Source organism: Pyrus communis, chromosome 5, assembly GCF_963583255.1.
Source record: "Pyrus communis chromosome 5, drPyrComm1.1, whole genome shotgun sequence".
NCBI classification, from domain to species: domain Eukaryota; kingdom Viridiplantae; phylum Streptophyta; class Magnoliopsida; order Rosales; family Rosaceae; genus Pyrus; species Pyrus communis.
In genome coordinates this window covers 27542552-27570376 of record NC_084807.1, presented here as the reverse complement: position 1 = coordinate 27570376, position 27825 = coordinate 27542552, and the positions used below count along the sequence as shown (strand labels likewise).

The 27825-nt window shown below is 35.4% G+C and overlaps 3 protein-coding genes across 3 annotated transcripts; 1 reads left to right on the top strand and 2 right to left on the bottom strand.

Annotated features, from left to right (window-relative positions):
- The first annotated feature begins 10325 nt into the window (after window positions 1-10325).
- On the top strand, window positions 10326-11662 carry LOC137735565 (uncharacterized). The gene is made up of 3 exons (XM_068474988.1): window positions 10326-10492; window positions 10744-11070; window positions 11222-11662. Exons 1-3 carry the CDS (start codon window positions 10417-10419, stop codon window positions 11413-11415), a joined length of 597 nt encoding a protein of 198 aa, XP_068331089.1. The 5' UTR covers window positions 10326-10416; the 3' UTR covers window positions 11416-11662.
- Window positions 11663-13707: 2045 nt separating this feature from the next.
- On the bottom strand, window positions 13708-16392 carry LOC137733758 (tubulin beta-1 chain-like). Its single transcript, XM_068472937.1, has 3 exons — window positions 15908-16392; window positions 15507-15776; window positions 13708-14679 (listed from the first exon to the last, which is right to left on the bottom strand). Exons 1-3 carry the CDS (start codon window positions 16299-16301, stop codon window positions 14000-14002), a joined length of 1344 nt encoding a protein of 447 aa, XP_068329038.1. The 5' UTR covers window positions 16302-16392; the 3' UTR covers window positions 13708-13999.
- Window positions 16393-26194: 9802 nt separating this feature from the next.
- On the bottom strand, window positions 26195-27473 carry LOC137734534 (probable F-box protein At1g44080). Its single transcript, XM_068473779.1, has 2 exons — window positions 27464-27473; window positions 26195-27309 (listed from the first exon to the last, which is right to left on the bottom strand). The coding sequence occupies exons 1-2, from the start codon at window positions 27471-27473 to the stop codon at window positions 26195-26197; spliced, it is 1125 nt and encodes a 374-aa protein (XP_068329880.1).
- Between the last annotated feature and the right edge of the window lie 352 nt (window positions 27474-27825).

Here is a 27825-nt window from a genome sequence, read left to right as displayed (position 1 = left end):
TTTTTTTTTCTTTAATTCAAACACAGCCGATTGAACCCTATTAAGCTAATACGGGCCGATTAACAAGGACCAAATTTTAGCCCTTAGTAGGCCTGGTCCATAATTTGGGCCGAATGGCAACCTCTAGACTGGATTTGTTAAGAGAAACATCATCTCTTTGTTTGAAACAGGAGAAACATCACCTCAATCCGTTAAATTTAAAAATGATATTATCCGGTAAAGAGTTTGTAACTCAATTGGTTAAGAGCATTCGTGCCTAAATATGAGATTTTTAGATTCTCCCTTCATTCAATATCGATTGTAAGAAAGAAAAAAACTACCGATCACCTTGAGAATTGTTGAAAAGTTCAATTGGTTTACTTCAAGGAACGTATTGAGATTACGTCGTTTATATATTTTTATTTTACTTGACACACTAAAACTTGTGTATACGATCAAAAATATATATAATTTTCCGTATTTATGAATGATTGAAACGAAAATATGTCATATTCAATGTTGAGACTTGAGAGGGGTATGGTCATGGTTAAGCTGCAAATTAAACTATGCACTTGCTAGTGGTAGTTGGCTTCCTTAATTTTGTCTTAATATAAATGTCTTTTCGATCACATTCAAATCAACCCCAATGCAATTAAACATTTGTTCATGTGACATCTAGGTTAACAACATTAATTTCTTTTACTATAAATAAAGTCGTGTATGTATACGTGTGAACATGCGTGGACAATGTTAAATATACTAAAATAATTAAAACTCTCTATATATGAAGGGAGAAGGCAAATTGGTAACTCATTCATAGTACCAAAATGCCCCTCCCTTCTTACAACTCTGAACAAGAATAGTTTAATTAAATAAGACAAATTAGTAAAATAATCAAAAGAAAACAACCCGACGTAAAGAGAGTTACTAACCTTTATTTTTCAAATTATAGACAGTAAATTAATTTTTTAATACAATTAAATATTTAAAATAATAAAAATTAAATTTAAAAAGAGAAAATTACACGCGTGTAAAGCAAAATGTCATTTTCTATATAGGGAATAATGCTGAGTTTTTTGGTGGCAAGAATAGATATTTGATTACAACTTTTACCTGCTTTATATGAACATGCAAATGCAATTATGCAGTTGCCCCCATATTATCTTGTCGGTTCCCTTTACTACTACTATACCCCGTTTAGAGATTGATTACTTTTGAACCGATTGAATGCCGTAGGCCACATATGTTCATATATGATGTGGTATTCATTCGTTATTACATACATAATACCCCCCATTAATTAATTGCCCAAATAATCGATACATACAACTTACTTATGGTATATGAAGAAATATTTGAAAAGAAAGTATTAGCGAGATCATATTTTTGTATTGCATGGCATTGTCGCTATATGTCATATTATTTAAGAAAAACTAATCAAAAGGTTTTGAAAATTTTGAGTTTTAACGATAAAGACAAAAAAAATGATAAGGTGAATAGTACCAGAATTGACATTTTAGTGTAACAATGTGATTTTTCGTTAAAGTAAATAATACCAGGAGTTTTTTGTTAAGTTCCCTATTATTTAAGAGGAACGGATACATGACACCATTTCTTTACACATATTTTTGTAGGACCCACTTCGTAATGTATTTAAATGATCCGAATCGTCTATCGTTTAGATATTTCCTAAAATATCATGTCTACAAAAAATCACATAAATCTAAAACTCTTAAGAGTTTAGGGTTTCTTTGTAGAACTGTATTCGTCTATTTTTTTTACTACAAATGAATATCTAAATGGTAATGAATTTGTCTAATTTTTTTCAAGGATGACCTAGGCTATGAATGATCTTCTAAAAGATAAAAGACTCAGATCGTTAAAATACATTACGAAGTAAGTTCCATAAAAACTTATATAAAAAAATGATATCATGGATCCGTCCTCTTATTTAAGAGGATTTATCTCTTTAAATATTAATTGTATGCATCATTGATCACGTACGTAGCTAATATATTATTGAAATGTGGTTTGAAAGCGTGTGGATTCTGACAGTACTTGTTGAGAAAAGTAGTTGGCTGACCTTTAGTAACTAGGTAGATTGGAAAAGATAGACTGATAGGAAAATAAGCATCTCGATTCTCATGACTCATACGCAAATGAACTTTCCCATCACACGAAATGCATGAACAGAACAAAAAGGGCTTAGCTTGTGCATTTAAAAGACAGCTAACCTTCTCATCAAGAACCCAAATAACCAGTTCCTGAGACTTGAATCACCATATACGCCATATGCATATTTCTTTTGAGAGCTAGGATTTTGAAGAATATATATCTAGTGCAGGTGGAGGCTTCCAAAGGGATCGCATTGATCTAATTGATCATATATGTCAAACATCGTCAATACAGACATGGCGGGTTATGTTTTCGTCTATGTAAATAGTTGGATCATGCAATCCCTTCGGACGTTTCCATCATCTGCTCTAAACTTCTAACTCATGTGATAATCGGTTTATCCAGGTATGAAATCAAAAGTAAACCCTCGTTACTTTGCGAATTAATTTGATGAATTTTTTTAGAGCTTATTAACTTCATGATTATAATTTAGTTAATTTAGTTAATTCGCAGCTGGTTATTATAGGGTGAAGCATGAAATGTTTGCAGAAACTTCACTGGCTAGGTTTTTTTTAACTGGAAAATAGTTGCAAATAATATATCCACCTAAGTGCTAGATTGATCATAAGCATATAGCTGATGAGTATATCACTCGTCAATATTATTTATGGAATTATATGTGTGTGTGTGTGTGTGTGTGTGGTTACTTGTTCTTGTGCTAATTTCTTGATAGGGTTCGTTCTTAGTTTGATAATGGTTGTTCCATTATCATCGGAGTCTCCGTGCAATTCAGTTCACCATGCGCCTGCTGTGATCACGCAGGGCAAAAAGATGGATCATTTCATCATCCATTTTTTTTGTAGAAATTCATCCATATTTTTATAGAAATTCATAGCCATGCATATTATCATTGTCAAGAAACTGTGATGTTTTAAATCACTGGATTCAAATAAAATAAGATTAAGAACAGTCTTCTTACACTACAAAATCCTGCACGAGATATTTTATCAGACAAATGTCGAAGTCAACGTCTCATCAAGAAATTTAGTATCAAAGCAGTAATTATTGTCGGATATTTTCTTGCCTCATGGAGCCATGGGGCCTCGCTGATCGACACACACACACATATGTTATTTATGCGTATGCATGAGAGCTGAACTACTACTCTGATCCCTTCATTTTTTTTGTTTCATTTTTTTTGTCGTTCTGGAATCAGGGCCACATATATGAACATGTACTCAAAGACATGGCAGGTGTGAAGGAACCCCGCATGATTAATGAACGAATAATCATCAATAAAAAAACAAGTTAAAGCAACAGGAACACCATTATACTGGATATTTATTTATCACTGTCTTTCGCTAGCTACTAGTTTCTACCAATCCGTACAGAGCATCATATTCCCATGTTCGAATTGCTGAGCTATAAGCTCTGTTGGTGCAAGATCGAAGAATTGAAGCTTTGAAGAATCAGTTTCTGGGTTCTTAGTTAGAAATGTTCTTAAGTTTTTATGTTTGTTCTTATTTGTAATGGATGCCCAAGATTAAAACATTAAAGGGTGTATATTGTGTCATCTGTCAAATTAATTGATGTAAGTAAGTGGTCATGTCTCTAGCACATCATCAAAGCTCACGCTGAAAGTGTGAAGGATTGGAATGGTGGCTAATTCCCTCATGCTTGCAGTGTGAGGTTTAATCGATTCAGATCAAATCTAAGGGAGCAACGTACTCACTTTTCTTCATCCACGGTCTCTGATAGTAATTTGTGTAGAAATGTTAATATATATGGTTATTTAAAACATTCATAAAGTAAATACTTTTATATATACACATCATAAGCCTTGGACGTCAAGAAATAGAATCTCGGAGAGTAAGAAGGCGATGCATGATCACTCTTGAGGATCCATAGATTTGTAACCTAATGTTCATTGCAATAATGGATATTATAACTGCCTGCTACTAACCAGGGGTGCGTATTTCATTTTTCTTGTTTTTGAGAATAAAGAGAAATGCATATTTATTGGAAAAAAATAATTACAAAAATGTTTGAAAAATTGCAATTGGATCTCATGGAAAATGAAATGGTTAAGAAGCCCAAAGTCCCCAAACCCTCTTAACGATAGCTCTTAACAGAAGCCCAAACCATGTCTAAAAGTCACAGACTCACAGTTCGATGCATGGAAGTCAATTACGATTCAATACCTCAAGTCCCATGCATGGAAATCCTCTTCCGCACATCATTTTTAACGAGTGAGCGTTTAGATTTAACCAAATGAACAGGAGAGCATGTTTCATGTCATGCAAACAAAGGCGAAATATTAAGTCTTCCAAATCAATTATCATATCTTATTAAATTAAATTGAGACTAAAGTCCAAAGCAATTTAATATTACTCAGTACTACAATCTATTAGTATTCCTCTTATAAGTTAAAGGTCTTAAGTCTGAATCTCGTAAATGATGAGTTTGATACCAATTTATTCTATCCACCCTTTAATTAAAAATATCATTTGTATTAAAAACAAAGCCAAATTTTTTTTTCTTGATCCCTGTGGTGACACGGCACTTTCAATGTGACTCTTGTGGTGAAAAAGTTATTAATTAAACCTCCGTGGTGAGCCCTGTTAGCAATTGAGGTCCAAATCCAAACTTTTGTTAATGATCCGTTAAATAAACTCATGTGACTATCATGTGGATGAATCAAATTCATCATTTCAATTCAAATTACATCCTATTCCATGGACATCTAGCATGACTTAGGTATACCGTATACATGTGCTCTTTCTGGGTGAGTTATGACATGCACTTGTTTCTCTTGTGAGTTGGCATTTGATTCCAATGTACAAAGCAAATTGAAACAAAGGGGAGATAATTTACATTAACCATTCATGAAAGTCATCATTTCTCATACCATAATGTATTTTGCACACTAATGACAAAAGCATATATCCAACCCAAAAAAAAAACACACACACACACACACACAAAGACAAAAGTATGTCTTCCACAATATATTGTGGTTCATCATAACAAAAAGTCATTAAAAATATTTTCCACAAAATAAACAAATAAAAAGTCAATCCTAGTATTATTCATTTTACCCTTTATTTTGTCCTTATTATTAAAACTCAAAGTTTTCAAGCATTTTTTATTAGTTTTCCTTTTATTTGAATGAAGAATAATGGAAGTTTGAATTGGACCTCAATTGCTAACAAGGCTCACTACGAGGGTTTAATTAACAACTTTTTCACCACAAGAGTCACATTAAAAGTATCGTGTCACCACATGAATCATGAAAAAAATTTGGCCTAAAAACAATGTCCGAATCAATAAATGTGCAATATACTATATATTGTGTCGCATACAGTACATTCCACTTCGTCCGCAAACGCAGAAACTAGGAGCTACTGTTTGTGGGACAATTTTTCTCGTTCCCATGAGTTAATTATGACTTAATACTTAACGTAATCATTTGAGTTTAAGTGCTTGACAAGAAATTCAAAAGAAAGTTAGGTCTAATCACACTTTTGTTCCGACACCCGGAGTTAATTTCGGGGTAACAAAAATTCAAAGAATTGAGGAAAGCATGGCTCCCCAGACATTAAAATGGGCATGGAATTAATAGGCAAAAAGGAATTCAGACTTGAATGTCTAAACTGATGTCTCAGTCGGTTAACAACTATTTCTGCGCCTTAGTCCATGCCCTAACAACAGCAATCTCAAACCATTGTTTAGTCAAAGCTTTGACTCCGCAAACCACGGGGGAGAGCATTCCATGTTATATGGAGGTAGTTTTTCGTCAACATTTATAATAAATTTATTTTCATGTAACTGGAATCACGTCATATTAGTATACTACTCAAATTATAATATGGATATTTATGAATCAGTAATGTTATTCATACCATATTTTTATATCATATTTTTATACCATCTTATGTCGCATTTGATGTGAACAGCCACATCATTTAAATTAATCAGAATTTAATTTAAATTAAAAACATTTAATAAACCAATAATTAAAAAAAAAAAAGCTAGAATTAAATGGTGATTGTGGCATGCGAGGAGTCTTCTCCTTCCTTCTCCGTTCAATCCTGCTTCTTCTCCCGTTTCTTCTTCCACTATTGAATCAAAGAACTTGCTGGAATGATCTTCCATTTTTTTTCCTTGGTGGGGTGGTCTCTGCTCTGTGAATAGCTCTGGTGTGGTGAGTCTACTTATTTATATATTTAGGTGAATAAGAATAATATTTCTTACTGTTTTAGACACTTTGTACTGTTTGATTTGATCTTTTTGGCGCCAAGTTAACTTCTTTTCCAGTTAAGTTAAGGGAAGTAGATTACTTGTTGCAAAGTTTCAATCTTTGGTTAAAACGATGGAGATTGGATATATCTGCCTAAAGGGTTGAAAAGTCAGAATTTTTAAATGTGATTTTGTTTCTGGTGTACCGTCGTTTCTTTATTTGGGGTTTAGTGAAAGCTTTTTGTGATGTTTAATGTTGTAGAGTTTGATCAAAACTAGTTTATTATGGTGTTGTTAGAAAGCCATCGATATAAATCTTCAATATTTAATTTGGAAAATAAAGATTTGATTAATCCTGAAAGAAAAGAAGGAACTTGGGATTTATCTACAATATGAAAAATTCGCATTTTTGAATGCCATTCTGATTTTGGTGTTTTGTTTAGTTGGGGTTTAATGTAAGATTTTTGTGATGTTTGATGTGGTAGGGTTTCAATGAAGGTCATAGAAAGAGAAAAGCTTTTCAAAGGTGGGGAAGTAAGCACGTCGGAGAAGTTTCTTCCAATGGAGGTGAAGTTGTACTGGAAGTTCGAAGCGAAGAGATAAATGCAGCAAAAGGATCTCCCTCCAAAGGCTCAGAATATGCAGCTCCCAAGCAAAGCAAAGTGGACTCACCCGCCAAAGCATCGGCTGAGTCCAGCTTTTTTTTTTTTTTTTTTTTTTTAATTATTGATTTATTAAATGATTCTTAATTTAAATTAAGTTCTAATTAATTTAAATGATGTGGCTGTCTCCGTCAAATGCCACATAAGATGATATATAACTGTAGTATAAAAACATGTTGAATATTCGAGACGTACAACCAACGGTTTTTACATGTATAAAATTCTAACAGACCACCTTATTGTGTTAAAAAAATAAAAATAAAAATTAAAGATTGTAGTTTTTCTTGTATATAATGTTCAACAAGGTCTTACGGAAGCCGGTCTACGTTTTACTTTTCAATAATTTCTTCCAAATACCAGTAATTGCCATGGCCCATGAAATAGGGAAACGTATGTTTTATTCCGATATAATGTGTTAGTTTTCTCTCCACCAAGCTGACCAAGAATTGACGAAAGACCGGCTTTAAGATCTGTCCATAAAACATAGACCTGCTGCCCTATGAAATATGAATCATCTGAAATTAATCAGGACAAAAACAAGAATCATCATTTTAAATGAGATGTTTTAGATGCGATTCTCATTAAAAACGAATTTAAACCATATTATTATTATCTAATTGTGAGGTTTAGCCTACTTCCTTGCTCTCTTAATGTAGATAATATTGTTAGTAAAAAAAAATTAAAAAAAAAAAAAAAAGAATCATCACAGAAATCAACATCAAATCAAATGTAATATGTTTATGACATTGCGCATATGCGTACAACGTGGTAGATCATGCAATTTCGTACACAACTTTGCATGCATACGCCTAATTAATTAAGACTTTTCGTTAATTAATCCATATATAATATTGTCATATTTGTAAAATGGTCGAGATTTGTGGGTTGGCGCCATAACTTTTAGCCATGCATATTATATTTATACGGTACAACTGAAAGTTGGGCTGATAGATCGAACTAAATTATTAATTGGTTTACCATACATCATAACGTTTAAGACAAACTTTATGCCTTTTCTTGTTTATTTGTTGGTATAAAATTTCGTTTTTAATTAGTACTTTTTTGTTAGTTAGTAGTATTGTCTAGTTGTGTTTTTCTTCACTTGTAATTGAGAAGTCTTATATTTGATTTTTGTCATAGGCGAAGTTAAATCATATTATTATGACAAGTTCATTGTAAGGCTTAACTCACTCTCCTACTTCCTTAATGTAGATACTATGTTTGTTAAAAAAAAATAATAATAATAAAATACTCTTTTTTGTGATTGTGTTCGTTGGAACTGGAACTATTGCTGAAAGGAAAAGAAAGTATCGATTGGTTTTACATGGGATGCCTTTTGCCATTTAGGCGTCGTTATCAAATAGTGTGGAACGTTAGCTCCATTGACTTCACTAATACAATCATAGAAACCTTTTCGTCAAAATGAATTTTGAAATTGCATAACTCTTTATTTTAGTTAGTAGTATTTAAAATCGATAGAAGGGTTTTTTATTTTGTTCACCATAAATTATTTTGATCTGTCTGTGAAAAATCTGTCAATATCATCGTTAAGTGAATGGGTTAGTTTGACAAAAATAATCTTAAAAATGTGGTCATGTCGTTCATGTGACAATTTAAAATAATCACATAGTCCTTCATGTGATAATTTAACGAGAATATTAACAGATTTTTCACAGACAAATCAAAATGATTTACAGTGGACAAACTCAGCGACCACTTTTACTGATTTTCATTATCAAGGATCAGAATGAGGAGTTATACGAATCTCAAATAGCATTTTGACGAAAAAGCCTTTGAAATATAAAATTATGTTGAGGTGAATTTCTTCGTTACATTGAAAATGAGGTTGGTTAAGTTGATAAAATAACATGCATTAGTTTTGAACCAAAATTCAAAGAAAATGAGTGTGTAATGGAGGACAAAATTTTGGGGTGTAATTAGAGTATAATAGACAAAAGGAAAAGTCACTTAGTACTACGGTATAGTAGTATTTCTCTCTACTTGTATGTGAGAAGTCTTACGTTCGATTCTCAAAGACGAAGTTGAACCACATTATTATGGCAAACTCATTGTAAGGCTTAGCCTGCTCTGTCGCATCCCGGCCCAGGGCGGATCACTTCCCGGGCCCGCTCTACCACCGTAGCACGATATTGTCCGCTTTGGGCCCCTACCACGCCCTCACGGTTTTGTTTCTGGGAACTCACACAATAAATTCCCGATGGGTCACCCGTCTTGAGAATGCTATTGCGCGCTACTTGCTTAACTTTGGAGTTCCTACGGAACCCAAAGCCAGTGAGCTCCCAAAAGGCATCGTGCTAGGTAGGGATGGAAATATACATATAAGGATCACTACCCTGGACGATGTGGGATGTTATATACTCTCTCACTTTCTTAGGGTAGATACTATTATTTGTTCAAAAAACAAAAAAATAGACAGAAAGAGAGAGATACGTCTGATTACATGGTGGAATTTTTTTTATTTTTTTTTAATACCATAATTTTTTACTTTTTGGATTGACTGATGTTATTTGAACAAATAATTCATTTTGTTGTTTTCCATTAAATGACCATAATGATTAGCAAAGTAGGTTAAGTAAAACAGCATAAATTAATTTGGTTTTTTTTTTCCACTAGAAGAAGCATAACATAGATTATATCACCAGCATAACTGATTAACTTAAAAAACAACAGAGCGTTCAATTAATTAGCATTTCCAATCATGAGTCATGCTACATGTACCAATAGTATAAGTATATTTATGGGTACAAAATATGGCATATATAATATACACTAGTGATTATGAAACTCTGTGTTAAGCGAGAGATTTTTTAGTGTGCCAGGAATATTGTTTGGGACATTATTTGTCATAATATAAGTGGTTGAATATTTGAAAAAGAATTTTTAACCACTTGTATTATGACATTTGGTGTATTAGCCTGTATTTCCGGCACACTGAAAAATTATCTTATGTTAATTAAGGATATACCTACACAATCTCTCATGACCTGACTACAGCAACTGGTATATTGATATACATATATACAAAACCATGCATTTACGCCACTGATAACGGAGGAAAGAAGTTGCGACATATACAATTTGACTTGTAAGTTAAAATTGTTGTTAAGGTCAATATAGAGAAACCCCTCGAACACGGGGTTCGCTCGTGGAGTCCTCTATCTCACCACTAAAATCTAAAGTAGGGTTCACGTGTATTTTTTCACATATTCAAAGTCGACCACCATCTGTAAATTAATATTTTAACTATATATTTCTCTTCCTATATACTACAGTAAACATACGATTATATAAAATGGCTCTCCCCACCATGCATTTTTACAACATACAATACAAGTTTCTCCTCCTCTTCATCTCTCTAGCTCAAGTTCACAAACCCTAGCTTCTTCTGTTCTAATTATAGATGGCTTCTACCATGTGCTTGAAGAACATCGCAGTGTTGGCTCTTTCCCTTGCCGTTTGTGTCCAAGCCACTCTAGGTTTGTTTGTGTTAATTACTAGATCATTTTTTTTTTTTGGTAAAAATTACTAGATCGTTTGATATTAATTTGTTTTCAGTTTTCAATTTTGTTTTTTTTGAAAATTGAAAACTTGTTTAGTAAATATTGTCGGTTTTTAACTTTCTTGAAAACCAACAATATTTATCAAACATGCTGTTATCTATCGAATATTTATCGAGATAACTAGCCAATTATGTGCAAAAAATATGTAATACATTGCATGCTTGCAGGAGGAATAACATGTGAGAATCTAGACCACGATGCATGCGCATTCGCGGTGTCATCGTCCGGCAAACGCTGTGTGCTTGAGAAGCACGTGAGAAGAAGCGGGGAGGAAGCATACACGTGCCGAACATCGGAAATTGAGGCCGATAAGTTAAAGGACTGGATCGAGAGCGAGACGTGCATCAAGTCTTGTGGGCTTGACCGCAAATCCTACGGCATCTCATCAGACTCTCTCCTGGAGTCTCGCTTCACACAAAAACTTTGCTCCCCTCAGTGCTACGGCAGTTGCCCCAACATTGTTGACCTTTACTTCAATCTTGCTGCTGGTGAAGGTAACTATATATTGTTAATTAAGACTGTAAATTCAAACTGCGTATTCGTACATATCAACGTGAATAATTTTTCAATTCACAATCTAATAACATAAGTCAAGCAACGAAACATTTTCGAAAAATCTTAATAGGAATAACATTTTGGTTGTAGGTGTATTTCTACCAACACTATGTGCAGCACAAGGATCAAATGCTCGTCGAGAGTTGTCGGAGATTCGTAGCTCTGGATATGTCGCACCAGGACCAATCAATGCGAAATTGACAGCACCAGGACCAATCAACTCAGGGAAGTTGGCAACTGCTTATCCACCAGTGGAGGTTGCCCCAGCACAGGCTCCTTGCTAAGTACACCAGCATGCATGCACTAAGGGCTCTGAGTTTCCGGCCGGGCTTGATAATTTACACCAGAATATCATTATGTGTTATTTAAATTATATATACGGAACTCAGAATTCAGAAATACAACTTAGATTAATTAGGTGAGATATATATGTGTGTATGTGTGTATTTGTGTATGCAAGACTGTGTTCTAGCTTGTGTATGCTTTAATATCCGGATGGATTTGATAATAAAGATATTTTTCTACAACTTTTATGTGCTTTGTTTGTTCCTTGAGTTGGCGTCATTTTTGGGAGGACAAAATGTAATTTTTAGTTTGGTATATGGAAAGCTAAAACTTAAAAATAAAATACAGTACTGAGGCATAAGTCAACATTTAAATTTAATTTGAAAACGGCAAGTGATAGACTACCTTGATGGTTAGAACATTTTTTTACTATGACTCTGGTTCAAATTCTTCCTCTCCCTTTAGAGTATTTAAGAAGTAGAGCGATAGTATGTATTTAAGAAAAATTAATTTGAAAACTAAAAGTATTCAAAAGAAAATATGTATCGATTAACTTAGCGGACACACCAATAGCTTTGTAGTTTGATCGTCCTAAACGTTGGACAAATTGATATCACAATATTATTAAGAGGTGGAGATGATTCGAAATTATTGTAATAATTTAAAGCAAAGAAAATTTTAAATCCGTTAACTGTTACAATAATTTAGTGAATTTTACTGGTTTAATTTTCTCTTCTACAATCGTTCTCTTATTTTTTTCATTAATGCCTCCTCGAATGTAATTTTAAAATAAAAATCAAGAGTACAAAAATCACCCCTTCATAAAAATAGTCCATCAGAGCCCAAGAGACTAAGTTGTGAAGAAAATTAGCCCACCAAATTCCATGTAGGTACACACCTTAAATAAAAAAATAATTCAACTATTTGTATTATGATATTTGGTGTATTAAATCGTATTTTATGCTCACTGAATAAGACATTGCCCAAGCATATGCTTTTGAGCACGTCAGTTTGTCTGTCAAATTGTGTTCATTGATAAGCATTGGCATTTTGGTGGGTTTAGGGTTTGGCCCCCAGGGACCCGGACGATAGAGACATCCAACTGAAAGCACACATTAGTATTTAGTATGATGGCTTTAATTTTAACTTACTCCTCCATCACCACTCAGACTCCATTCAAAGGAGGACCACTCAGATTCAACCATCCAAAGGAGCAACAGTCCACAATAAATTAATTAACGTTGACGAGGAAATAGAAAGTATGGCTGAATGACTATGACAACGCTGGCGTTGAGTAAAATCACATGGCACCAGACCAATAAGAATTTTTTTTTTTGTGCCAAAATGTTGGACGAAGTAGGTTGACCTCGGTTTAGGTACATACCATAATGCAAATGCTAGACCGTCTGTTGTGGTTTGAAGTTTGAACAGTCTACTTGATCCGACCATCACGAAAAATTTTTCCAAGTGACGGGAACACCATGACACGTGGTGTTCCCTCACACATTAGGATTTAGTTTTATTTATTTATTGAAATATAAAATTGAAAAATATTCAAGATGTCAAATCCTAATGTGTGAGGGAACACCACGTGTCATGGTGTTCCCATCACTTGTAAAAATTTCTCGACCATCACACACAAAATTTTATTGACACCAAAGTATAAAAAAGTTTCGTACTTTTTTGAAAAATGTATGTAATCTGAAAACCCTATCTAGAAGGAACCCAGCAGCCTTTCTTTCATCCCACAGCACCCGCTTGCCTCAGTGAGCACATGCAAACAAATCCGGAAATTAGTACTTTTCCAGAATTTCACATGTTGTCTATCTTTTTCTTTTTGCTTTTCGTACTTTCTATCAATTCATGAATACAATGCAAAATATGGTACTAATAAATGCATGATAAATAGGTCGTGTTCGTATTATTTTTGTGTTATATTTATTATTTGAACCGGTTGTATCGTGTCAAACTAGTTATCTTAACAAATGATTTAATAACAACTCGATTCATTAATAAATCGTATCGTTTTGTGTCCGATTACGGATCCTGCAAAAAATTATCATACCTAATGTCAAAATCTGATAAGATATCGTTTGTAGATTTTTAATGAATGACCTAATAACAATCCAACTGATTAACAGTTTTTTAACAAGTGGCTCAATAATGACCAAACTTATTAACAAATTGACCCCAAACCTGTTACATTATGTCATTTTGTGGCGAGTTAACTGAGTCATCAAGAAATTTTGAAGCCCTTAAATGTAAAACAAAGATTAAAAGAGGCCATGAAATAAACCCACCATCAAACAAAATGCACTTTTAATCATCACAATGTTTACTTAACACCAACCTCATATCACAGACTCGATTAACAGATTCAATAAACATATTTTCAGACCACTGAACTGCTACCATCTAAAAACTAAGAAAAATGAAAAAAACCAAACAGGTGAATAATGGCCGAAGAACTGACGAGAATCCAGCAATCCAAACCCCAAATAAGGAATTAAGAAACAAAACCATAATTAAATCCACAACATAACTGAAGCAAAACAGAGAACAGATGAGAATCGAGATCCGAGATCAAGCCTCCTCCTGAACTTCCTCCTCTTCTTCATAGTCGTACCCCTCCTCATCGGCTGTAGCATCCTGGTACTGCTGGTACTCTGAAACGAGGTCGTTCATGTTGCTCTCTGCCTCGGTGAACTCCATCTCATCCATTCCCTCTCCGGTGTACCAATGCAAGAAAGCCTTTCTTCGGAACATAGCAGTGAACTGCTCACTCACCCTCCTGAACATTTCCTGAATGGAGGTGGAGTTGCCAATGAAGGTCGAGGCCATCTTCAGACCGGTTGGTGGAATATCACAAACAGTGGACTTGACATTGTTTGGGATCCACTCAACAAAGTAGGATGAGTTCTTGTTTTGCACATTGATCATCTGTTCGTCAACTTCCTTGGTGCTCATCTTGCCACGGAACATGGCTGAAGCAGTCAAATACCGTCCATGACGTGGATCAGCAGCGCACATCATGTTCTTTGCATCCCACATCTGTTGAGTGAGCTCTGGAACAGTAAGGGCCCTGTACTGCTGTGATCCACGGGATGTGAGTGGAGCAAACCCAACCATGAAGAAGTGCAGTCGGGGGAATGGGACGAGATTAACAGCAAGCTTGCGAAGATCTGAGTTGAGTTGACCAGGGAAACGAAGGCAGCAAGTTACGCCGCTCATGGTAGCAGATATAAGATGATTGAGGTCGCCAACTGAACCAAGAAGGAATCATTGGTTAGATTATGTAATGTTTCACAATTTAGCAGCAGGAACAAAAAAATACAAACATTTATAGGATATAAATGTAACAACAGAGCCATTTTAAGGCCAATTTCAAAAGGCATTTGAAAAATGGTGCATCAAAGAGTGAAACAGTGCCTAAGAAGTTACGGAATACAAGTGAAGGAAAATTTCAAAGGCGCCAAGTAATTAGTGTTCCACCTATAAGCACAAGGCTACAGGCTTCTGTGTTTATAAGCAGGACCAATTAGTCCAATTGCATAACTTATAAAATGGTGACCCGAAAGAAAAGGACCAGCAAGATAACCTTACCAATGCAAGGGGACTCAACCACAATTTGTCAATATAAAAAAAAGGGCAACCCCTAGCCAACAATGCTTCTTGCTCTGCAAGGGTCAGGGGGAATGTCTATCTTACGCAGCCTTACTCTTACTTTGCAAAGAGTGTCTCAAAGACTCGAACCTATGACCTTTTTGTCACAAAAGGAGCAACCTTTTGGTTGCGCCATGTGCATAACTATTGCTGCATACAATTTGAATCTTCTGCACTTTGGATACGGATACAAACAAAGATAATATGAACAATTCACTCTCGAAACCCAAAGTAATAATCACTATTCAACCAAGTCAAAATTCAACTCCTTTTTACTTGACATAAGCATACTAAACACAATATCGAATCCCACATACTAATGCCGAATCCAAGATAGTATAGCATAAACATATTCAAATTCAACTAGGTAAATTTCAATTACGATTCAACAGGATATATTATACAAACAAAAGAAAAGAAAACTCACAGCTGGGAGTAGTGAGCTTCAGTGTCCGGAAGCAAATGTCGTAGAGAGCTTCGTTGTCCAAAACCATACACTCATCTGCATTTTCAACAAGCTGGTGAACAGAGAGAGTTGCATTGTATGGCTCAACGACGGTGTCAGACACCTTTGGCGACGGAAACACGGAGAATGTGAGCATCATTCGGTCCGGATACTCCTCTCGGATCTTGGAAATGAGAAGAGTTCCCATTCCGGACCCGGTCCCGCCTCCCAAAGAGTGACAAACCTGAAATCCTGTTGCCAAACAAGTCATAAACCTCACAATTCGGACACTGTAACGCAGAAATTGTATCCAAAAACTCGAAATTTTGGAAAATGCACACTGATCTAATGATCTAGCAACTAAAATCGAACTCGAATTATACCTTGCAAGCAATCACAGTTCTCGGCCTCCTTCCTGACGACGTCGAGAACGGAGTCGATCAACTCGGCGCCTTCGGTGTAGTGACCCTTGGCCCAGTTGTTTCCGGCGCCGGACTGGCCGAAAACGAAGTTATCTGGGCGGAAAATCTGGCCGTATGGCCCAGATCTGACGCTGTCCATGGTTCCCGGCTCGAGATCCATGAGGACGGCGCGTGGGACAAACCTCCCACAACTGGCCTCGTTGTAGTAGACATTGACGCGCTCGAGCTGGAGCTCGTTGTCGCCCTGGTATCGGCCGGTGGAGTCGATGCCGTGCTCGGCGCAGACGACCTCCCAGAACTTGGCGCCGATCTGGTTGCCGCACTGGCCTCCCTGGATGTGGAGAATCTCACGCATTTTGGAGAGCGGTGGAGGAGAGAGAGAGACTGCAGAGAGAGAGAGGGGGAGAGAGAGAAGAATGTTCTCGTCGAGAGAAACGGTCAGGGAAGAAGACGAAGGGTTTGGGGAAGTGAGGGACTGTCGTCTGGGGATTTATAGCGGGGTGAGATGACGGACGAGTTTGACGGCGCCGTTTGGTTTGAGTGGGAATTTAAATTTTGAAAAGCGAACCTGTAATTTTGGGAGGCAGAAGTCTGCCACACTCTTGCATTCATGATAGGTACATGATTTTATGTAAGCCGTTGATATGGTTGGTTATGTGGGAGTCAACTGTGATTGACGGTTTAGATGATAGGAAATACGGATGGATTGGTGTGGTTGCAGGGACGCGGTGTTTAACGCTTGAGAAACGACTGCAGAGATTGCTATCTACGCGCTGAGGTGGATGACGGGTACGCGCCAGCGGTAGTGTGGGGTATGTCGGATTGGTTTGGATGGTGCACAGAGAAAGTCTTGCGGAGTCGCACATGAGTCTCTCACCGGGACACGTGACTGGAAGTAATAGGCCATGTGAGTGGCACCTTCTTCTTCTTCTTCTTCTTCTTTTTTTTTTTTTTTTTTTTTTTTTTTTTTTAACGAAAACTATTAGCGACAAGTTACAGATTATTCATTCTTTTCGGAGATTAGGAAGACTCGTAAAAGCATTTCAACTTCTCCATAGCCACAAGCCTGACTTCCACATCAGCAGCGGACTTCGAACCTGAAACCTCTAATTTTTAGTTTTTTGTTTTTAGTTTTAAGAAAATTTAGTATGTGTTTATGTTGTTAAACTTGGAGAGGGTGCTTTTTAAGTAAGTGTTTTTCTCTTTTTTCTCAAAACTTTGGATACATCACAAAGCATGTGTTTATATTTATAGGATCATGTCTTAGTTCTTAGATTGACTTATATTATGTGGTTATTGGGTCACACATACAAGACATATTTTTTTTTTTTTTTTCATATTATGGTTTCATCCTCCTTTCTTTTATATCTCACTCTTAGTGACCGTTACACTTATACGGTCATCTGAGCACAAGAAATTGTGTTCTCTTCTTTATAAGGTGTTATCATTTGTGATATTAGTACTAGAACATATCTTTGATGGTAACCACTTATAAACTAACTCTAAGAAAGTCTAATCATATTACTCATTCTAAAATTGTACTAGGTTTTAAGTTCGAATCTCTCTTCTTATTAATAATAAATAACAATAGGTATTTAAAAAAATTTAGAACAAATCGTGGATAACTATATGAATCGTGATTCGGACTCTCACATCATCTATTAGATATAAAATCAATTACATTAAGTGTGGTCTATGCTTGTTTATCAACACTTCAACAACTTTGGGATGTTATATGGTTTAGATGTCACATATCAAGCTTTTTCCTTAATATATCTTTGGGCCACAAGTGACGTGAGATACTTAGTTGGAGACGAAAATAATGATGGCCTATACCAACTGCACATTTCACTCAATGTTAGATTAGTGAAAAGTGGCCCAAAAGAGAAAGAAGCAATGTCGTCATCATCGTAATCATAGCAAGATCGAGTATACCCATCACTCAACCCTTCGTGCCAAAGCTAAAAAACTCCATCATTTCTAATTTTATAGGTCAAGCTACTAATAAGATATGGCAAACCCATCAAACCAACTTACTTGTCACATGTTTCATCTCCATGTGTTCTACGTGATGAAAGACGCAGAGAGATGAAGTTGTAAAACTTGTTATATGCATGTTATTCCTTACAATTTGAGGCATATGTGTGTTTAAGTGATGAAAAATGTAAAGGGATGAGGTTGTAAAACTCGTTACATGCAAATTATTCTTTATAATTTGATGACAAAAATTTATAACAATATTCAAAATTCAATTATGTCTTGTCATCCATTTTAACTTTATCGCATTACATTGTGTGATTGATTTGAGATACCAAAAAAGTAATTGACTACTGAGGAGAGGTTGACCTATAATGAGAATACCACAATCATCGTATTCGAGCGAGTCCTACATTAATCATGCGTTTTAACTTTTCAACTCTAACAACAATATAAACTTAATTTGCGATCATGTAAAACTGCCAAAATGACACTATCGTTTCATAAAGGTATTCGCCGGTTTTAGAGAGGGCTTATTGGCTTAGCAGGAGGTCAGTGGCAGAGAGCAGAAAAGTTATGACTCCGACAAGGATTCAGTTTGCGACAACCTTACGCTTTAGTTTGCTGACATTCCAAGCAAACCCAACATTCATGTTCTTGAGTTTAGTATAATGTAACTGCTTTTGGTGGGGGAGGGGGTCGTCACGTAAGTTGATCAATATCTATAAGGATCCTCGCGGATCCTCTTCCTGGAGATTTGGGGGATCCCATGATCGTGTCCGTTTATCGTATATCATGCGGTCAATTTTCGTTAGGTACTATTTATATTTGAAGTTAAAATTTTAAATAATTTATTATCGCATGATGTACAATGAACGAACATGATTATGGAATCCTCCGGATCCCCAGAAAAATGATCATTTTCCAATCAATATGATAGGATGGTCTTTATACTTGAGATTGACCAAGGCTGAAACTGTATTGGACCATAAGCCCAATAGAAATGTTCTGAAGTTCGAATTCTCGGCCCATTTAGTGATCATCCCTATCGGGCTAACACGAACGCCTCAAAGCCCATGAGGCAATGAGACCATGAGGCCTGGAGCCCAAGTCAATAACTCATTACGATGAATTCCATATTGCACATTGAAATGTCGGCCTTAATTTACAATTAATGTTTGTTTAGTTGTTTAATACTCCAATTAAATTAGCAACGTGAATAACGTGAGAGTCGTTTATGAAAGTGCATAAAACTCACACTTGCACATAAGGATGGGCAATGGTTATGGCGGGTAGGTAACCGCGGTTATTTACCAATAATCATTTAAGCTCTTACCTGCGTAATCCTTTACTCATTAGGTAATTGTATAAACGGTTATACCTATACCCATAACCGTTTATAAACAGTTAACCATACACATAACCGCGTACCCATTTAACCGTAACTATTTACCCGTTTTAAACTCGTTTACCCTTTTTTACTCATTTTACCCCTTTTTTTTTTCACCCGTCACATTTTTTTAACAACTTGAAAATTAAAATAGAAATTTGTCATAATTTTTTTTTCCTGACAATTAAACACCGTTATTGGTATATTTAACATGTATTTTCGCATTTTAATATTTTAAGTCCTCAAAAAACTTATACTTATTGTTGTATCATTGATGAAAAATGTTACGATTGCCGTATGCTCACGTCATGCAAGTCGTTCTCGTTACCAAACTTGTGTGGTTGGCAATCAATTAATATTATAAGAAAAAAAGAAAATAAAACAAATACAGAGACATTCAAAATAGCAACTCGGTGTCCATGAAAATAAATTAGGAAGCAGTCTAGGACTCCCGCATGGAGATTAGTCAGCGGCACCACAAACAATTGCTTCCCTTCCTCAATTATTTATCACATGTCAGACCAATCCAAATCTCCAATCGAATTAATCCAAAATATAAATCATGGAATTTTGAATAAAAATAAAAAGAGAAAACTGGGTTTTGTAGTTGATGGAAGTCAGAACGAGGCGGAGATGTGAGACAGAGAGAGAGAGAGAGAGAGAGATGAGCGGCAGAAGTATGGGAGAGGTCGAACTATTTAGAGTTTTTAGTTTTTTTTCATTTACATATATTAAAATGAACGGTTAAATGGGTACCCGTGGGTAATAATCATATTCACTCACTGAAATTTCACAAGTAAATGGTTATACCCATAAGTATTTATTTGTTTTAAACAGTTACCTATAACCATAACCGTGAGTTTCAAATGAACGGGTAACCACGCTTACCCATGCCTGAGGTTATTTTGCCCATCCCTACTTGCACTATTAGAATTTTAATTGCCGCATCCATAGTCTAGCTAGGCGAATTTTATGCATCATTGTTTGATACAGTAATATACTACACTAAGAGATGATAAATTTGATTAAGTTTCACAACCGGCGAGTCATTATAAATAAGAATCGAACTCTTACTAGTCGATTGGTTGTAATTTTCTACAAGTGGAGCCACTGACTTTCCTTTAGGAGGCTATCTTGTGTAAGGAGGCAAAAGCCATGTTGGTTTTTATTGTGTATTCCTTGCGGATGTTTTAAACACCCACACACTCCATCCAAGGATGATACTATAGGAGAGTCCAAGCTGCTCAGAGAAAAAACAGGCACAAATAGTAATAATATAGCAGATCAAAAGTAAATGATTGGTGCAGCAAATCTTGATGGGGACCAACCTCACAACAAAGTACCAGTAGTTCTGGCAAATGGCAATAGCCATAGCAACTGATGATGCTTTCATTGCTTTGGATGATGATTTTTTAATTACTGCAGCTGCAGGTTAATGAATTTACTCTTTCTTCTTTCTTGTTTGCTGCAGCTGGAATCCATCAATCCAGTTGGATTTTATCATTTGAAGATTTTCTTTTAAACTTGATATAACAACATATTACATTTAAGCGTGGAGCGGTTTAAGTTAAGTTATGTAATGGACGAGTAGTAGTGAATCAGAATTGATCTCGTCATTTATAAAAGTCGTATATAAAGTTTCTCATTTACTAGTTTAGGAATACCACTAAAAATACTTAAAAGGGTATTTGGTCGATTATAAGAATCGAGAGGGACATTCGTTTCACTTCCGAGAGATGTCTACTTTCTAGACTTAAGAGCAAAGAACCCAAGGTTATGATTGTCTTACATGCATGGTTTGTTTGTGGGTGGGTGGTTGCATTGGGTGTGTGTAAATAGAGAACAATTAAATTGGATGAGAACAAATAAATTACATTTGGTATAATATTTTGGTGGGTATGAGTGTTAGGTTTCTACCCATACGTCTCGTCTCGTGCTTGAAACTCTCTTTTCTTTTAAATTATTGTAATAGTTTCAACATTGAACATTCACACTTGGTTATAATTTGTAGAAAATTTATGTTTATTTCAAGGGTAACAATCTTCCTAAAATCACTTGTTTGTTGGAAAATTAACTAATCTCATTGTCAACGAGCTCAGCTAGTAATGTCTATATGGTATTATAAAAAATTATAAAAAAAAAGATCAGATGATCGCTAAGCCACGATTGTTCACTATTTTGGAGACGGAAAAGACTCCAATAGGCATATACATGTGGTACTTGGTGACATTAGTTTAAAGGGTGTGATATTCACACACCTTTTTTTACTTCTCACACACCTTTTTAATTTTCCGCAGTCGGATCGATTGAATTGAAGAAGATCAATGGACAGAAATTAATAAAGGGTGTGAGAAGTAAAAAGGGATATGTGGATAGCACATTACTACTAGGCTTTACTTTACTTGTACATAGCAACAGTACTTAATTATGTGGACTGCACTCTGAAATTTTATTTATCACAAATGAAGATTACACATGATATATGGACCCTTTATGAAATGCTCATTTCACTTAACGATTCCCTAAAAGAAAAACAAAAAACTTAACCTAATTAATAATTTTTTATAATGCTTAATTAATGATGTTTTTATGCATGGTTGAGGTGCCTAACCAAAACAAGCTTTACCATGTTTGTAATGACTAGTGCACCCAAAATATCAATTCGTGAATTGTGAAGCAAAACAAAAACATTATACACTATCGGACATATATGATATGCACATTTGTTGCCACAAAACCAATGAAGCAATGAGAATATGAGGCCCGGTGCCCAAGTCAATAACTCATTACGATGAAATCCGTTGACTTTTAGTTAAACGTAAGAACTAACTCCATTTTACTCCCTCTTTAGTTTTAATTTTCTCCATATTGCACATTGAAATATCCACCTTAATTTATGATTAATGTTTGTTTAGTTGTTTAATACTGCAATTAAATTAGCAACGTGACATATGTAAGAGTCGTTTATGAAAGTACATAAAAATCACACTTGCACCGATATAATTTTAATTACCGCATAAAAATCATACTTCCCACCTTAATTTTAATTACCGTCATTGTTTGATACAATGATATATTGCACATAGTGATAAATTTGAGTAAGTTGCAAACCGAGTGAGTCATTATAAATTAGAATTAAATTCGTGTCATCTACAAGAGTCAAAAATAAAATATTTTATTAAAAAAATATTACTGGTAATAGATTATCACATAATCTTATTCTTATTAGAAGATTTTTTGTAAAAATATATATATATATATTATTGGTAGAATGGTTTTAATTTTCTACAAGTGGGTCACCTAAGACTTCTAACTTATCAATAAAGAAGAATATCACTAGATTGTTATACTAAGTGATATTCCTTGCGAATGTTAGTATCTCTGAACATCTTGAACTCATCCTGATCTTGAACTCATCCTAACTAGGGTGTGATTCAAACATTCCTCAAGATGAGTTCAATACGTTCAAAGATACTTGGTACTGTCAAAGAACGAGCCTTGGACCTAATATAATGATTCATATTAGTGCAGCAAATTTGGAGGGACCTACCTCACAACAATGTATATGGTTCAGCTTGGGGATTTTCATCGTTGTTTCGGAGTATGATACTTTTGTTTTTTTTTCACTGTTAAATCTTTAATAAAAAAACATAGATTATGCTTCGACGGTTAAAACGCACGAAATATAAAATGCTTGAAGCACCATGGAATTTTTGCTCAGCTTGTTCTTGCAATAGGCATATCGGATTTTAACTAGCAAGTGATACTATTTCGAAACATTCGTTTGGGAGAAGGTGCTTCTTGGATTAGGATAGCAAACCTCTGGTGATACATACTAATGTATCTACAGAACCTCATACCTTATTTATATTATATATAAATTTGCAGAGCATATTGTTACAATATGCATCATTATACTTTCAATTTCAGTTGATATAATTCCGTTCGCCCTAAGGCATTCACTTAAATTCAAGAACGACATTGATCGTAGTTGAACTGAATGACCAAAGTAAGCGAACGGGTCAATTTTAGAAACTATTTGTAATAAAAAATCCTTAAAGAATAAAAACATCGAACAAACTTGATGTCAGTAACATAAGTTGAGGGAAGTTTCATTTTTCAAGTGTTCGTCCACTTATATAATAACGTATGTTGTACCACCCGGTATTCCGGGTACTTGAAAAATATCTCCATTCCTTACGGATGTTTTAAACACCCACACACTCCACCGAGGGATGATAATATAGGAGTGATCAAGCTGTTTAGAGAAAAAGACTGGTACAAGCAACAATAATATAGCAGATAAAAAATAAATGATTTCTGAAGCAAATCTTGAAGGGGACCAACCTCACACAAACTACCTGTTCTGGCAAAGTGGCAATAGCCTTAGCAAGTAATGATGCTTTGGGTGCTGATCTTTTAATTACTGCAGGTTAATGAATTCACTCTTTCTTCTGTTCTTGCTTGCTGCAGAGCTGGAGGACACAATGTATTACTGCATCCATAATTTAGGTGGATTTTCTCATTTGAAGATTTTCTTTTTAGCTCGATACAATAATATATTTCATTTAAGTGTGAGCTATTTAGGTTAAGTTATGTAATGGAATTATTGTAGTGAATTAAAATTAATTTAGTCACTTATAAAAGTCATATATCAAAATTTTCATTTACAAGTTTAGGATATCACAAAAAATAATTAAAGGGTATTTTGGTCGATTACAAAAATCGAAAGCGACATTCATTTCACTTTCAAGAGACATCTACTTCCTAGACTTAAGAGCAAAGAACCCAAGGTTATGATTATATGCATGCTTTGTGGGTAGGTGGTTGCATTGGTTGTGTGTAAATAGAGAGTTAATAAATTTGAAGAGAACAAATAAATTGTAGATGGTCTAATATCTTAATAGATAAGGTGTTAATTTTTCACTCATACGTCTCGAATTCGAAACTCTCATTTTTCCTAAATTATTGCAATAGTTTCAACTCTTCTCTCCCCCTCTTAATAATAAGAATAATTTATAAAAATAAAATAAAATGGATGAGAACAACATTGAACTTTCACACTTAATTATAATTTACAGAATGTATATGTCTATTTAAGGGTAACGATCTTCCTAAAATCACTTGTTAGAAATTAACTATTGGCATTGTCAATGAACTCAGCTAGTAATGTATGTATCCTAGTTTTTTTTAAAAATATTAGCAGATGGTTATGCCATGATAATTCACTCATTTGAAAACCGGAAATACTCAAGCCATAATATTTATATGGTAGGTTGGACATATAAATACTTAATTATGGGACTGCGCTATGATACTTTATTTATTACAAAAGTCGTTTTTCATTCCATTTTGGATATATATTTTATTTTTTTTACATTTTTTCCAAGTATCCTTGCCCTATAAAAATATACCTCCATCTCTCCATGTACTCTAAGTCCCTCGATCTGTTTTCTTTACCCTAAAAGAAACTCCTTTGTTCTAGTTTCTCTCTCCCAAAACTCTAAATTTTATACGTCCAAAATGTCTCAAACATTTCGTTGCCATGGCTGTACCAATCAAAGCAAGATCTTCGGAACAATTGAAGGCTTGAGGATCCATGTTCATGACAGGCACCTTGCAACACATTGCGTTTGCTCTAAGAAACCGGTGTGTGCTTACCCAGTGTACTCCAAGCACCACACACACGAATGTGTTGCCACGCATGTACGGAATCCAACCAAGAACGAGCTGAAGAAGAAGAGGAGGTCAAAGGAGGAGGAGGGCGTAGGTACTTCTGAAGCGTAGATCCGCCAGGTCGTAGAGACTCCGAGTGTGTAGGAACCTCTTATTCTAGGTACAAGTAATAATTCCCCAGCACTTGTGGTCACTCGGTGAGGCAGGCATGGCTCGTAAAGTTGTGGAATCCAGAGGCTCTAAGTTATTTAGGAAATGCTATAAAGCTTGCTGAAGCTCATGATCGACGTAACAATATGTAGCTCCACAGTATCTTAGATAATTACTCCATATATATATTTAAACTGCAGTTTTTAAGTGTGTTGCTTTGTTGTGTGTTGCACTTATGCTGTGATTAAACATGTTACGAGAAGTGGCAACGCTCGCATTAGAACATAGATAGAGTACTGGAGGGTTCACTTAGTATTTGAAACTCACACCCTGCCCCCTTGCACTCACCACCACCTCTCTTTCGGCTTCCCTGCTCTCTCTTTTCATGTTATTTTTGTAATCTTCCTGGGGTTCACAAACCAACACATATGCAAGCACCCAGAGATAGATTCTCATCAGGTTCATAAAACTAGACACGTGCACGCGCACAGGTAGTTTACAGCAGGTGACCACATATGCATAGCTGCATATATTTTAGTATCTAGTAACGTGAATTCGACGCAATAGGCGGACTGACAGTTTGATGAATCAACCATTCGGTTGGAACGCACAACGCAGTGAGGAGTGCATTCTATTCCTGGAACTCAGTTGCTTTCAGTTATGAGTTGCTGCAAGCGCTATATATCTTGTTTAATTTCCCTTCGCATGTAATTGTTTCCTAGGACAGTAAGCTCTTTACTCTTCTAGATCAGCTATATATATTGATAAATTGACAGACAAGTCTCCACCAAAGAGGAACCTTACAATGGATGCCATTTCCTGAACTCATTTTCCCCCTTTCTAATTCATCCACTGAACCTCCCGACCCCTCCCTCCCTCCCCAACATCTTGTAATTTATCAGCTGATTATCTTGAATTGTACTTCATCTTGTAATTTTTTTAACAAACAAAAAATATATATCAACTATCAACTAGGTCCTGTAGCTATATACGTTCCAAACAAGACCTCATATATTAACTTTAAAATAATAGTCTGAGGGACAAATAATAAATTGTTACATGTAAACAATTGGTTGAAACATAAATGGAGGGTACCTCGTCCTCTTCACTGGGTTCCTCAAACATGTAGGTTTTGTAACACTTTGACTTTTGACATTATACACCCCGAAATCATCAAATGTATGCCAACAATGTATACCTTCATTGTCATTAACGAAGTATATGCAGTTTGACTGACATCCATAATGCATTGAAGCAACCACGGATACTGAATCATTATCACCCACAAACAAAGCAATATCACCTAAGTCGTTGTTCTCAATCCATTCGTCATTAGAATTCAATTCAAAAATGCTGAACTTCCTCGACTCGCGGGTAAACCGTCGATACTCACTAAATCTGTAAATCATCAGTAGTCCTTTCTTCTTTGAACCGACAAGATAAATCTTCTGAGGTCGATCTACTATTCCAGTAGCAACCAATTGTACATCTACGGTGGATTTGGACGTAGATTCAAAAGCCCAAAGTTTGCTCTGACTATCGACAGCGTAAATCTTATCTTCAATTAGAACAACATCTTTAATCCATGGATAGATTTCATCACCATGCTTATCAATATAAGTCCATCTTGTGTCTTTACCAAGTCTAATAAAAGCCAATTGACTAAGAGGCTCATACAGAACCATAACAATGCAATCTTTGGAGTTTGAGATCGGGTCTGCTGACATCGTAACCTTGACGACAAAATAGTCAGAATGAGCTTTAGCATAACCTCGTATTTTGTAATTAATTTGAGGTTTTAGCGGAGGAAGACGAATGATTGAAGGCCTCCTTGTCCTCCCTTTAACATCATATTGTGGATTCCTTAGGGTTACAACAAAGTTCTCCACTGTTATTATCCATCCGTTGGAAGCCCCACAAAATCGCGTCTTTGGTAATTTTAATTGAAAACCGAGGACTTGATTGTTCACGATATCATATGCATTCCATGTATTTTCTTTCCTCTCAGAAACGAAGACCATTGGAGTTGTCAACCTAGCACGTTTATATTTTCTGTCTTTTTTCATACAACCCCATGACCTGCAAACGGCCATGAATTGTACGCAATCTGATGCAACAGACAACCTGTCGTAAATCAAAGACAAAACATCTGTTGGCAAGTTCGCCCAATCTGACAAGCAAAAAAGAAAAAACATCAGAGATCAGTTGACGATGATAAAAAAAGTTACAGTTTTTTTGTGGAATGATATAATAAGAAACTAGGAAAAGATTGAGCGTTTTAGCCTATGTAAAAAAACGTAAGAACAACATAAAATAGCATATACCTGATCGCATGATGTCAAAAGTAGAAGAGGTGTATTTTTTTACAGAAGAATTGAAAAGTTTGATGTTTTCTGGTTTTCTGGGTTGAGACTTGAGATAGAGAAGATATCGATACTTTATCAGAAGACCAATTGAAGGTTGAAAAGATGTGCCTTAGAAAACAGGTCAAACCCTTTTATTTATAGGTGTACCGTATGCTCAATTACTTGTTCCTATTTCCCAAGGGAAATAAGGAAATAGGAATATATGTTCCAACTTCCATGAAGAATGAGGAAACTAATGAGTGGTTTTCCTAAATGACGAGAAATTTTGGAATTGAAAACATGATGGGATTTTAGGAACTACCATAATAGGTAACTGCAAT